Genomic DNA, 14,547 nt, shown 5'->3' with positions numbered 1-14,547 from the left:
AAAGCTGTATAGGAGAGCACTTGAGAAGTTAAAAAAAAAAAAAAAATCCTTACTTCAGTAGCCAGCCACACCACAGGAACTCAGTCTTCCTATCAGTCCCTTGTATTTCCCAGATCAAGTCTGACTCTCAGGTAACAAGGACATGGCACCAAATTACCAGGATTTTTTTCCTTACCAAATACACAGAAGACATCTTTAGTTTTGAGGCCGACTGAGAACATTTTTTTTCTTCTTAAAAAATAAAAAACTCATGACTTAGAGAAGAAAAATGACTTGATTTTCTAGATATTTTTAGATTAATGATTTCTTGAGAAGAGAATTTTTTACAGACACTAATAATTCAAAAGAAAAAAAATCAGGATACCAAATTTGATTAGAGACAGAATAATTTTTGAAATTTTAAAATTAAGGATCTGAGTGATTTAGCTACTGACAGTCAAATTCAGGATTTAAAAGGTATAAATACATACATGTTTTCTTATATGTGACTCAGATTAGTTCTTAAATCTTTTAGCACAAAACGACTTCTGTAATAGACAGACTCCATCCTCTAGTGGTTAATAGCACAGACTTTGGGGTCAAATGGCCCAAATGCAAATCCTGGTCCCACTATCTCTATTAGCTGTGTGAGCTGGGACATATTAGTTAACCTCTCGGTGCCTCAGTGTCACTCATCTGTAAAATGGGGACAACGCTACTACTACCTCCCTCATGGGACTGTGATGAGACTAAGTCAACATCTGCAAAATGCTGGGAATAGTGTCTGGTGTAAAGAAAGCCCTTATGGGTGCTTAAATATATAAATAAATTCCACTTTTTTCATTTTTCAAGTGAACACATGACTAATGCACTGCCTCCTTAGGGCCAAACACTGTGAGCTAGGGGTTGGCAGAAGTCATTCTGTTCCCAACACACTTTTCCCTCCTGACTACTGTGAATTTAACCTACTGGGTAACAGAAATACAAAGAGATCAGGTGCCACAGGGTAAAAAAAAAATTGGGGTGAAAATCCTTAACTCTCATGAAAAAGAGCCAATGTTTTCCGTTCTCTTCACCCAAGAGGTCAGGGAAGAAGGCAGAAAAAGAGAGCTAAAGTAAAACAATAACAAAAAATTACTTAGAAAACCCACTAGGAATATGAGAACAAGAGGACAATTGACTGCTGGTGGCAAACAGGAGAAGGGTTACTTCCTGGTATTCAAACAAAGACCCTCAAATGCAGCTGTGGATGTCCATGCAGTCTGTATAGCTGTAGAGTGTAGATGATGATTTTGGCTAAGTTAACCAAAGGAATGAATCTTCACCTTGGACAAAAGGTTCGACGTAAAGCACCTGGGCCCACCCATCAGCCTATACCCATGAGGACCCGGGCGGTACCAGGACCAGCAGACTCAAGTCGAACCACTGGGTCAGGGCTGTAGGCCGATTGCAGGGCCCGTCACCCACGGCGTCCATCGTTCACAAACATGGATCGGCTTCATTAAATAGTGAAAACCATTACCCTAGTGTCTTCTAACTCCCTCTGGAGTTTGTCAGCTTTGGTCTTTTCAAAGAGCAGGCTCTGTTCAAGCTCCTTAATGCGGGCATGCTCCAGTTTGGTCTGCGTCTGTTAGTAAAAAGGAAGAGGAAGAAACACAACAGTGCCACCGTGACATGCCAGCACAGGAGGAGAAGGGCGCGGCATGCAGGCTGAGCCACCAGTACCTTCCGCCAAAGGGTGAACAGAACGGGTGATGGAGAAGGGATGAGGGCGGACTGAGACAAAGAGGGTGGGGGTGGTGGTGATGATGAATACTATGGACGAGAGGATGAGGTGGGCAGGGGACATGAGCTAGTCTACTGAGAAAGAAAAAATGGAAAACATGTGAGGCAAGATGAAAAGTGTCAGATGCATGCAGCCAAGTATGAGTTATATTGATAAGTGAAGTTTATCAGCACAAATTAGAATAGTTAATATTCCTCTACTCTATCATTTTCCCTCCTCCCCGCAACAGCTACTTGACATTAATGTGTATGTAACTGACTCAGTGACTTAAAAGAGTGGATTGGTCCTCAAACTGAACATCCATCACCCAAATATGGACAAGATTAATGTCGTAAGTCTACATCTGGTTGGTAAGTTCCTAGCGCAGATCTCTGCACTTCTGCATACAATTTGATGTGAGCAAGGGTCAAGTGTTAAACCTAACGAAGGAAGTCTAGGAACTGGAGCTAAGGAAACCACACCAGTGGTGCTGGCTGAGAAGAATGAGAAGGGTCTGGGATTCTTAGCAACAATCCCATACATGACAGGTGAGGAGCCACTGAAGTGGACTTTCCAAAGAGTGTCACCAGGAACAAGAGGAAGGGGATGAGATCTAAAAGAGAAAATTCAGTCACAGTTATGCTTGAGAGCCTCCATCCCTGGAGCTCAAAGCAGGAGAAAAGTTTAGCGGGAACTGGGAAACATACTCTTAATCCTAAAACAATCATTTCGCCTCAGCTCAGAGGCAAGAAACATGGTGACTCAACAGAAAGGCAAGAGTTTCAACTCCATGCAAAAAGAGCCAGTAAGATCCTCAAACGTTTTAAAACCTCAGATTTTGATGAAACCTGATGGAGAACCCAGAAGGCCATCTCTTTCAAACAGTCTTAAGTGTGGCAGAATCTTAATCAGTGTGAAATCATCTAGATCACTCTGAATGGACCTCTTTCCCCACTCACCTCTCCAACCAAAGAGGTTAGCAACGTAATCAACAGATAAAACCTGTCGACAGAGCTGCCCCCGGCAGTTTCTGGTTATTCTGTGGTTTTAACTAGTTGGATCTCTCCATCTAGACAATTTAAGGGAAAAGACAACAAACCCTAAGGTGATAGAAAGCAGTGCAAAGCTTAAGCAGAAAGTAGAATCTTTTACGTTATAAGTATCTTTAGTCATTCCAGCGGAACTCTGGGGATTTCAATATAGTCAAGGGGTCAGTTTGCTTAAGAACCAGGTATAAAAAACCATCATAGAATATTTTAAAAGTAAACAAAAAAATTTCTGTAAAAATTCTTCACGTGCTTCAGCTCTTCACACTCAACAAAATAATGAAATAAAAATTAAAAACTTAATTGTTTGGAGAGTCCCCTTCATCTATATGTGCCTTGTGTGTGTATGCTGTTGCTGAGTCATGTTCCAATGTTTGTGACCCTATGGATGTGGAGCCCACCAGTCGTTCATGGGATTTCCCAGGTAAGAATACCGGAGTGGGTTGCCATTGCCTCCTCCAGAGGACCTCCCCGACCCAGGGATCAAACCTGCATCTCCTGCACTGGCAGCTGGATTCTTTACCGCTGTGCCACCTGGGAAGCCCCGTATGTGCCTTAGATAGAGGTTGTTCAATTTACTTGCTTTCACAAAAAAAGAAACTCATCCAGATCTACGTTTTTAATAATTGGGGTCCCACAGTCGAAAGAACAGAAATACAACACTAACAAGAAGAAGCAAAGGCAACAGTACCTTTCTTCTCTTGACATGGAGTTCAATGTCCTCTGGGTAAAAGGTCACTTCCCACTAGGGAAGCCCCAATAATACCAGAGTGGGTAAACGTTCCCATCTCCAGGGGATTGTCCCGACCCAGGGATCAAACCTAGGTCTCTCGCATCCAAAAAGTCACTGCTACTTCCAGATAAAAAGCAAATACCCACTGAACGTGATATTCTCCCCATTCCAAGATCCTCTGGTTATCTCCTGACTGGTGAGAGAGTGCCCACGGATGATCTGGGCTCTGCACTGCACTTGGTCAGTCATCAGCAAAAGGAACCAGCAACCTGCTTCCCTGTCCTTCCCTGTATGTCACAGAATGCTCGGCTGGATAGGACCACCCTGCTTTTAGGATTATTACTTTCTTAGACTAGGATAGAGTGTCCCAAGAGGAGAGTCCTGGGGCCATGGAGGGTGGGGGAGTTGAGAGGGAAAGCCAAGGCTCTGCAAGAAGCGCACAGGAGAGGCAGGAGGGAGGCCTCATGCAGACTGACTCTGGATGCAGCAGAAGGAGCCTGCTTTGGGAGCAGAGAAGAGACCCAGATCACTGAAGTAGCTGCACAAAAAGGAACCCTTCAGAACGAAGGCTTTGAAAAAAAATTCAGTCTTGAGTTGTCTATTTCAGCTGCTGAGAAGAAAAATCCTCTGTTTTAATCTCTTGTGGTGGTAAATCAGAAGAGGAAGAAGCTTTCAGGTTTTTTTCAATTGGCAACTTGGCCGGCAGGGTGCGCCATGAAGCCATGCTTTGAAGTGTTCTGGTAAGATCACTTCTGAGCCACTCTGGTAAGATCTGAATTGGATGTTTGATACTACACAGAGGTAGGAAGAAAAAAAAAAATCTCCATACCTTGTGGCACTGCTACTAGAAAAAAAAAATCTCTCTTCAAGAATAATAAACTTAGAGGGAGGGGATATATGAATACTTAGAGCTGATTCACCTTGTTGTACAGCAGAAACCAGCACAACATTGTAAAGCAATTATCCTCCAATTAAACATTTAATTTAAGAAAAATAAATTTAAAATACACAATGTCTTCACTGAAGAATGCTTGCCTCCAGCTTCACCAGCTAGGGGAAAGAAACACTGACCCAACAAACTGAAGTCTGAATTTCTTGTCAGCGGCACCGGCAGCCATTGGCTGGCAGCGGGCGCTCACACAAAAGGCAATCAGTCTGGGACTCCGTGTTCCTTTATTCTAAGGGAATAAATGAAACTTGGGGAAATTTTACCCTAGAATTTCTGTAACAACTTCATCTAATATGTTTTATGTTTCGGTCAGCTATCATGTATTTTGGAAGAATTCTATTAAAACTAGAAGGCTTTATGAATTAAATGAAGTAGGTTGGGCCCCCCAGACATAATTCTTGTCTTTTTGCCAAAATTCTTTATAGAACAAACATGTACCTGTGTGTTAGACAAATGGGTTTACAAAATTTAGTCATTACATACAATTTCTTCAGGATTCAAATGTAACTGCTTTGAAAGCCACATGCACAGAAATATTAAGAACAATGTCTCAAGGTCAGATTACGCAGTTAGTATTTGAGTGTATCAATAAGCATTTTAATCTGTCATCAATCTGTGTTAACAAGGGAAGTATCCATACAGTTAAGTGCCCTCTTACATTCTCAGGATCTTCAGAAATCTGGCTCTTTTGCTATCAGTAAAAAAATAAAAAAATTAACAACAAAAGAGACATTCAACTAGAGTTTCAATATGTGTTAGGGTTTCAGCATAACTTTGATTAATTTCAAGTTTACCGAACACACTAGCCTATCTAGTGCTGATGTCAATATTTTAACTCGCCCCTCCTCAAAACATTGTAGGCTGTATTTGACATGAATTAGATGATGATATGAAACTTCTAATGAGATTTTGAGGTGTTTTTAAAATGGATGAGAACAACACAGAAGTCAACTAAAGGAGTGTGACTCTATATGAAATGAGTGAGGAAGACAGCTATCAAAATTACTCATAATCCATTACATTCTGGGCCTTATAAAAGCAGACCTCAGAAAATGTTTCCCTTACTCTTTGTTGACTGTAAAGATACATTTATTTCAAAAGAAATCAGCCTTCTTATTTGGAAGGGCTTTGAAATTAAAGCATGGTGTGGGCATTCAGTAGACTCTAAAATCGCAATGGTAGCAAAAATGTGTATTCTGAGAACTGCACAGACAAGAAACTTCTACTAAAATATTACAGATTAAAGTACCAAAAATCTGCTAAATCTGAAAATTTTTAACTTTGCATTTGTCATACATCTAGCAGTGGTTTTAAAAGCGTCAAAGCCACTTAATTCTGGGGTCTTATTAAAAAAATCATATGAATCACTGCTGTTGTTTAGTCTCATGTCTGACTCTTCGAGACCCCACGGACTGTAGCCCACCAGGCTCCTCTGTCCATGGGATTTCCCTGGCAATGATACTGGAGTGGGTTCCCACATCCTTCTCCAGAGGATCTTCCAGACCCAGGGATTGAACCCGTGTCTCCTGCTTTGGCAGGTGTGTTCTTTACTGCTGGACCTCCTGGGAAGTCCTGAATAACTGTTAAGAGATGAGAAAACTTGATGCTAAAGGAAAATCTCTGAATTTAAAGTATGTCATGAAATAAAAATTGCTCTTTTCTGGTAATTACTAATACTTTAAAAAATCAGTTACCATAACATATGTTTATTTTCTATAGGGTTATAAAGGATTTATCCTGCTCAATTGAAAAGGAAAGCTGAGACTGTTCTGAACTATCATGATGAAATAAAAAATGCTCTTTAAAATGCCATTCTGACCATGGGAGGATTAAGTAGAGTCCCACTGAGGACACACTGCCAGATTTATGACTTGACTGACTCCAATGCAAGGTTTTGAATTTGGAAGCATGAAGAAAGGGTAGTGAAAAGTTTACCAGGCTACCAGAGTTGAGATGCACAGTGACAGGCTGGAGGGCAGGCAGCCCCTCAGCCATAGCCCACAGCCCAGAGGCGGGGATTCCTGCCACCCCCTCGGCTGTCTGTTCTGGCCACAGTGGTTTTATCCAAATTTCTGAATACCACACCCGCAGAAGCTTTAGATGGCTGGTGGGGTTTTACCTCAAGATCGCCCTTAGTAATCGATTCTTCTTCAACCCGGAACTGAAGGTCCTCAACCTTCCTGTGGAATAAAATAAAAACAAAATACTTAAGAAAGTAACTAAGGAACACCTCTGCCTTATTCCCCAAAATATATATATAAAATCAATGTCCTGATGAATTTAGCAGATGACGATGGAAAGAAATGCCTTAGAGACGTAGAAAATGAAGAAATGCATTTTCAAGCCTCTGGTTTATAAACCCACAAAGTGGAGAAGAGCTCTTCTCCATTTCAGTTCAGTTCAGTTCAGTCGCTCAGTCGTGTCTGACTCTTTGCGACCCCATGAATCACAGCACGCCAGGCCGCCCTGTCCATCACCAACTCCCGGAGTTCACTCAAACTCATGTCCATCGAGTCGGTGATGCCATCCAGCCATCTCATTCTCTGTCGTCCCCGTCTCCTCCCACCCCCAATCCTTCCTAGCATCAGACTCTTTCCACTGAGGATGCGCCAAAGTTTTAACCAGGTATGGATCCCAGAAAGGGAAGAGTTGAGAAAATCAACTGGTTCACCAGGTCACAACCACCAGAAATGGATCTAATCAAGACAAGATCTACCTGGAGGGAAAAGGTCTGACCACCAGAGAGACAAGTATGAGAAGGGAAGTCTATAATTTCCACTTTCCAGTAATAGAACGTAGAGGGGAAAGTAGCACAGAAAACAAATCTGTCTTTATACCACCCACATCAGATATTCCAGGGTGAGGTCAGCAGGCTACCCACACAGAGATTCCCAGGACAACATGCGTACCTGTTCCAAAGCTGGGAGAAAAAGGCTGGGAATAATTTGGGAGAGAGGCGATCAAGGAGTCTATTTCTTGCTTCTAAAAACGCGAGCTTTTTCCCCCCACCCACATCATAAACATCTCTGATAAGGGCTGTGGGTTTTGATCAATGCCATCACAAAGTCAATGAAATAGATATTAGGAAGATTTACAAAACCTGGGTAACACCCACACTATGAATCTTTACAAAATTGGGTATACGAGAAGGAAGAAAAGGAGGACAAAGTCCATCATCATGCTAAGTCCCTTCAGTCATGTCAACTCTTTGCAAACGCACGGACTGTGAAAAGAAGAACAAAGTCCATAAGTTACGTGCAAAAAAAAAAAAAAAATTTCACTAGCATTTCTAACAAAGTTTAGAATAAAAAAATTCTACTCAGTTGAATCAGAAACATAATCATAGGTTGATGCCCTCAAGCTTACTGAAGAGCTGGGGGAACATTTCTACTGTCCAGAAGTCAGGTCAGCAAGAGCTGGTTTAAAAACCCAAGCAAGTGGTACATGGGCCTTGGCCCTCAGAAGGGCCTGGAAGGGTCATCAGTGTGTCTTGTTCACTTGTAGCCGTTTTTATGAATGAGATTCAAGGAGAACTTCCTATTGTAGTGCTTCTCTCCCCAGTGGCTAGTCATCTCCTCAGTGAAGCACTGAATGGATGACCCCCCATCTTGTACCTCCCACCACAGGTGGAGACCTTCCTGCGAACTTGGTCATCCCAGAGACCCCTGAGTTACATCACTGTGATCAGAAATGACAGCAGATGGCATTAAGTGAGGAGAAACGTCCCATAACCCAGAGACAGTCAACCGATTCCATGTAGACACCTTTCCCGGAGATCTTGTTTGCTCACAGCCTCAGAAGACCTTCTACGAGAAGCAAGCTTGCTTTCTCTGTCTCACACAGCTGAGCACTGGATTTCATCCTGCCCTGGATAGTTCTCTAACTGAGAGTTCTGTTTTCCTATAAAGGCAGTGAGTTTCTCAAGGTCAAGACACCTCTGTCACTACCCCGCTCCCCAACACACCTAATTTCCTCAGATACTTGGACAATGTTTCATAAATACCAGGTAACTGGGCCCAGGGGGAAAAAAAATCCCCTCTCTAGGAATGGCTCAGGTGGAAAATGGGTTTGAATTAACTGACTTGGGCCATCCTCTAGAGGATGTCTGGCACACAGTAGGTGCTCAATAAACAGCTGTTCAATTAATCAGGGCACATTTATCTGGTTCCAAACTTCTCAAGAAAGCCAAGTCAAAGCAAACCCTCCTCACACAGTATGGGGAATCCCATCTCCACTGAACACACAGGCAGTCCTCTGGTTCTAAGGATTTGACACCAACAAGGCTGTGGATGGGAAAGCTCTCCCTAAGGTGGTTTAAAAAGGAAAGTAGGTTTTGGGATCACCTTTTCTCCTCTTCAAGTTGGTTAAGAAGTTCCACCTTCTCCCTGTCGGCAGCTTCCACCATCGTTCGCAGCTGGTCCATCTTGGCCTCCAATTCTAGGACGTGCTGGGAAAGGCAAGGGTGTCAGTGAGTGGCCTCCTCCTGACCCAGATGCTGGCCCAGACGTGCCTCCAAAGAGCTACAGCTGAGTGGTACAACTGTGGGTCGGCAGTAGTCAAAAACTTTGTCACGTTGAAGTGCTTTCTATGATCTCTTACAACAGGTTATTCTTGGCAGCACTTCTGGGAGCCAGATGATGAAAAACCACACCATTAAAGCAAAAGGGGGTAATGCTAAAACAACTCTCATCTCTTTTTAAAAGATTTTTTAAGGTGGACCATTTTTAAAGTCTTTATTGAATTTGTTAAAATACTGGTTTTATTGATTTTATATTTTGGTGTTTTTTGGGTTTGGGTGTGTTTTTTTTTTCGGTCACAAGTAGGATCTTAGCTCCCCAACAAAGGATTAAACCTGTACCCCTTGCATTAGAAGGCGAGGTCTTAAACACTGGGCCACCAGGGAAGTCTCCACTCTCATCTTTTTTGAAGCTGAAACTCATACAAAGCATAATCTACAAAACAGGAGTTGTAACCACTACTAGGAGAAGGCAATGGCAAGCCACTCCAGTACTCTTGCCTAGAAAATCCCATGGATGGAGGAGCCTGGTAGGCTGCAGTCCGTGGGGTCGCTAAGGGTCAGACATGACTGAGCGACTTCACTTTCACACATTGGAGAAGGAAATGGCAACCCACTCCAATGTTCTTGCCTGGAGAATCCCACGGACGGGGGAGCCTGGTGGGCTTCCGTCTATGGGGTCACACAGAGTCGGACACGACTGAAGTGACTTAGCAGCAGCAGCAGCAGCAACCACTACTAAGGTCCTAGTGTATAAGTTCATCTGACAACAGACAGGCCAAGAGACCTGGATGTAAAGACCAAAGAGCGCAGCAGATTCAAGAAGAACAGAGCTTCATCTTTATGATGATACAAACTGGGACCCAGGGCACAGCTTTCTAACAAGCCCAGCAAACACATCTATGCTCATTTCAGCATGCTCGAGATCAGCTCCCTGGCTCTGAGTGCTAGGTATGCTGCCCAGCCTCCTCCCTCAATTTAGAAACCGTCGCCAACTCTGCAACAAGATCAGGGCCAGACTTCACCTGATCGTGTCCGTCCCGGGCCAGAGCGAGCTCCTGCTCTATCTCCCCCACGTGGCTCGTGGCCTTGGCCACCTCCGCCCTCTCTAGATCCCGTTCGGCTAGCAGCTGCTCAATGTGCTGCTGCTTCTCCTTCAGGGCCTCCTGGAGGGCGGTGGTGCCGGAGATCTTCCTGGCGTAACGGGAGGAGGTTTCGGTCAGCTGCAAAGGAAAGTTAAAGACATGAAGGTCGACAATGCTAAGAGGGATGCAGGGAGGGGGCAGTGCATGCAGGGTGGGCATCTCCTCGGCAAAGTAAAAGCACTGCCCCTGGCTCGCAGGCTTGCCCAGGCTTAGGAAAGGTTTTCCATCGTGGAAACAAGACGGCATGTGCCTCGGGCCTGTCAATGTCACAAAGAGCCCACCGATGTAAAGAGGCCACAGAAATACTAAGAAGATGTTTGTGGCTCAAAATCAAAGGTGCCCTGAGCTGGGCGGAGGGGGCCGGGTGGAAAAATCCCTCAGGACCCAGGTCACAAGCTTCTCAAGACTCCATTTCCACCTGGACTTCATGAATAGTTATTTTCTCATTAAGACAGTTTGGCCAATCTTCTGTTCCTCAGACTTCAGGATGAGACTTTTTTCAACTTCTTGAGCTTCTACATACCATTAAGTGACCACAATGTCACCCACGGAATCACAAACCTTCCTTCAACTGATTACATAGTTTACATACTTGGAACTTTGTCAGATTTTCTTCACCTTTTTTCTAGAATTTAAGGCAGAGGTGATTTCACCCAGGGATCCAGCTATGAGGACCTGATTTCCAGTCCCCAGAAAGATTTACAAGGATAAGATGAAAAAGAAACTTGTGTTGTGCCTTCAAAGCAAGTATAAACGGGCGAGTGTGCAAGTACACACGTAAGAGAAAGGAAGAAAAAGGGCACGGGGCGGAGGGGGGAGGAGAAGTTTGTGGAGAAAGAATTAGGGGAGGAAGGAGAGAGTAGAAGCGGATGAGAGGGGGAAGGGGGAGGAGACCAGGAGTTGAGGGAGAGACAGTGGCGGGAGGAGGCGTGGAGAAAACCCGTTTCTGTTCTCATCTCTGCTGTTTCACACAGCAGACACTTCCTCAAGGTGCCTAATTGTCCTGTGAGAACACAGAGAACAGAACCTTCTGTTAAAGAGTTCAGAGGTCATTTGGACAAGCTGAATAACACTCTTGCAGGCTGGACTCTAGGGGGCTGGGAGGGGCTCCAGAAGCGGCTACAAACCTTTGTGGTCAGCGTTTGTCCAAGGCCATTTACTGAGTGATCGCTGGCTTGAGGAGAATGCCACTGCTTCTACTGAGAGAAATTTCTTGAATTACTTAAACATATGAGGGGGAGGGAGATTTTCTGTTCTCTGTTTTAACCACCTGACCTTGACTTTCCAGTTTCACTATGTGGTTATACTTCTCATACTAATATTTCCTCCCTTTAAAAAAAAAGAATTATTTATTTGGCCGTGTCAGGTCTTCATTGCAGCATGCAGGATCTTCATTTGTTTCAGCACGTGGAATCTTTAGCGTGGCATTTCAACCCTTAGTTGTGGCATATGGGATCTAGTTCCCCAACCAGGAATCGAACCCTGGGCCCCTTGCATTGGGAGCATAGAGTCTTAGCCAACATTTCTTCCTGAATACACTAAATCTGAGCTTCCCAAACCCTGCACAGAGACACACCCCAGGGTGCTGCAGCTAACTCGCAGGGAAACAGTGACACCTGTTGGACATTATGTGAACTACTAGCTGCAGGCAATTCAGCTTCAACCTTGGATTATATTTACAATGATACTACATTCCTTTCAGTCATATCTCTCCAAAGCTGGGTTTTGGCCACTGCCAGGACAAAAAGCCCAAATCAATGTAGCACAGAAAATACGGGTGGCAGTGTTCACTGCGAGTCCAAGATTTGATAGGAAGTGCAATGCCCATGAGGAGCAACCTAATAGTAACTCATTGCGGTTATTTAAGAATGAATTACAAATACTATTTTTGCTTTCAGCTAGTGAGTATCATTTTTTTGAACAGTTACTAAACCATGAGGACATAAATATTAAGTTGTTTGAACTGAAATACTTAATAAACAGAACTGTTAGCTTTTTTTTTTTGGCCTATGGGCACTGTGAAAAAATAAGACTCTAAAGGTTCTGTGGAACCATGCTAAATACTGTCAGAAGATCATTTTGCATTCAAGAATATTTCAGCTTTTTTTACTTATGTACAATGGATCATATTGCTGAGCTGTATTTTTAGGAAATCATGCATTTGATTATTCCATGTTTTTCACATATTCATTTATGGTGATTTCTGGTTTAGAAACCATAACCACTCAATATAGAGAGATATAAAAATAAGCTGCTTTAAAAGGCAATGAGACTCATTTCTCTTTTGCTAGTTTTCTTCAAAGAGGAATCAGAACTGGTCTCAAAAGTAAGAGGAGAGGTTGGGGGGATAGGAAGGGCTTGGGGAATCTCCAAAGAAATGGACACAATTGTAACATAATAAAAACTTTTCAAAAAAAAAAAAAACACTCAAGAAAGAATTTCTAATCCAGAGTAGACATGTCCACGGAACTGGTCCTGGATTAGTCCTGAAAATGTACACTCATGTCCCGAAATGTAAACTCGACGTCCATATTAGAGCTGGCTGACTGACTCTGAACAAGGCTTCATCCAAATACAGGGTTTCATTCACCTCCATTTCACTCATTCATTCTAAGAGTTCTTGTCAAGCTTTTCTTATCAAGTTCACTTGTCATCTTCAATAGATGCAGGCTTTTATATGCAGAATGACACAGTCCAAGCAGGTACCTGTATCACCTGAACGTAAGGGGAAGAAATCCAATGGCTGCAGAGGAGGGTAGCCCCTGCAATAAAGAAAGATGTCCCTGAAGGTCCCATCCCTGCCCAGTGTCAACGGAAAGAAGGCCAAGTGAGATCAGGGGCCAGCAGCCTTACTCCCTGATCGCGCCACTTCACATTCTAATTCCTGTCTGCAGTTCATTGTCATGAACCAGAGACCCAGAATCCAGTCTGGAGTGTAATCTCACACAGTCATGTCAAATTTGAACAGTATCTGCCTCACTTCAAGCGAATAAACTAAAGGGCAGGAGGTGGGGGTGGGGAAGCAAAGCCAAAAAGTCATTGCTTTGGCCCTAAGAAAGTATGACATTAACAAACAGAACAAGATGCTGCCTATTTTGATTCTGATGATTTTATCTTACTGATCAAAGCAGGAAAGGGGGAGAAAGGGAGAGGGAGTGGGAAGGGGAGATGGAGAGAGGAGACAACACAAAACAGGGCCTTTCAGGCATTTTTTCCAGTTGCCTAAGTTCTTCTCTGCATCCTCAGGCCTGAGGCAGGAACACTCCACACCCACTGAACTGCTTTCAGTGGGCGAGACTGCATGAACACAACATAAAAATTCTAAGAACACGCCTTTGCTCAAAATACTTTTAGTTCCTAGTCTGACAACAAAGAGAAAGAGACCCAGGTCCGTGGGGAAAGGTATTCCTCCAATTTTCCTGTCTTCCTGATGCCAAAATAATATCTGAATGATCAATTATCCCATATGTTAGACTAGGGAGTTGTTACTATCGATTCGCCAAGCACTGTGGTATCTCCCAGTCTTAGGAGTCTGAAAGGAGCTGTTAAAAATTCTTTATTTCAAACTTATACTCGTGCTAGAGGTTTGGGTTCCCTTGTTGCGAAATGTGTAAGGACGTTCACAAGCTAAAGTGAATGAACATTTCATACAAGGGCGAGGGGAGGTGTAATCTTTCCTAAAGCAAAGCAGGCGGGCTGATGGGGGTGGGGGGCATCTGATGTGCCTTGGATGCAGAGACACACAGACGGGAGGGGAGGCTCACCAGTCCTGTCCGGCTGGGCTTGCTGCTCACGGAGGAGGCCACGGAGCTCATGGAGCTGAGAGAGGAGGCAGACGGGCTGCGCTTCATGCTGGCGGGCGTGGTCGCCATCACTCGCCTCACTGCGGCAGCCTTGGCTTTGGCTGGCGTGGTGGAGGGGAAGCCAATCTTGGTGACTTTGTGGACCGGAGCAAACAGGCCGTATTTGGGCTGACACTGAAAATACCTTGAGGGGACAACAATTAAGGACAGGAACAAAAAGCGGCTTAATGACAAGAAAGAAAAACTTATAACCAAAAGGCTCTCCTGACTCTTAACTTGTGACTGGCTTGCTGTGAATTCTGCCAACCGGCTGGGGCAGTACACCCAGCCTGCAGTGTTCACGGGGTGTGCAGGCTGATAAATAACTTCAGTAATGTCTTCAAAGACACACGAGGAAACAACAGCGTGATATGTAGAGACGGAATCACTTGTCTGTTGCTAAGATTCTATGTAAAGAGGAAGCCATTTCTACTATCTGATAAACACACAGAAGAAGAGTTCAGCAACCCAGTGATCCCACTTAATAAAACCTTGCTAAACAAAGGGAAAAAGAAATCAAACAAGCACCTGGCTGGCAGATTCACTCAAGTAAAGGTGGAGAAGTATCAGCT

The 14,547-nt window shown here is 43.8% G+C and overlaps 1 protein-coding gene across 7 annotated transcripts in view; it reads right to left on the bottom strand.

Annotated features, from left to right (window-relative positions):
* Positions 1 to 14,547, bottom strand: part of CLIP1 (CAP-Gly domain containing linker protein 1) — a 116,505-nt gene that overhangs the window by 54,980 nt on the left and 46,978 nt on the right. For 5 of the 7 annotated variants that reach the window (XM_088828146.1, XM_088828140.1, XM_088828142.1 and 2 more), the window contains 6 exons: positions 13,898 to 14,120; positions 10,014 to 10,211; positions 8,816 to 8,919; positions 6,592 to 6,652; positions 5,131 to 5,163; positions 1,502 to 1,606 (listed from right to left, as the gene is read on the bottom strand). In XM_088828146.1, coding sequence (XP_088684272.1) covers positions 1,502 to 1,606; positions 5,131 to 5,163; positions 6,592 to 6,652; positions 8,816 to 8,919; positions 10,014 to 10,211; positions 13,898 to 14,120 — 724 coding nt within the window. The remainder of the gene's footprint in view (positions 1 to 1,501; positions 1,607 to 5,130; positions 5,164 to 6,591; positions 6,653 to 8,815; positions 8,920 to 10,013; positions 10,212 to 13,897; positions 14,121 to 14,547) is intronic. The other 2 variants (XM_088828144.1, XM_088828145.1) reach the window with 2 other exon arrangements.

Source organism: Moschus berezovskii, chromosome 19 (genome assembly GCF_049115385.1).
Source record: "Moschus berezovskii isolate FMDL1 chromosome 19, NW_MosBer_1.0, whole genome shotgun sequence".
Lineage (NCBI taxonomy): Eukaryota > Metazoa > Chordata > Mammalia > Artiodactyla > Moschidae > Moschus > Moschus berezovskii.
This window is presented reverse-complemented; position numbering and strand designations above follow the sequence as displayed.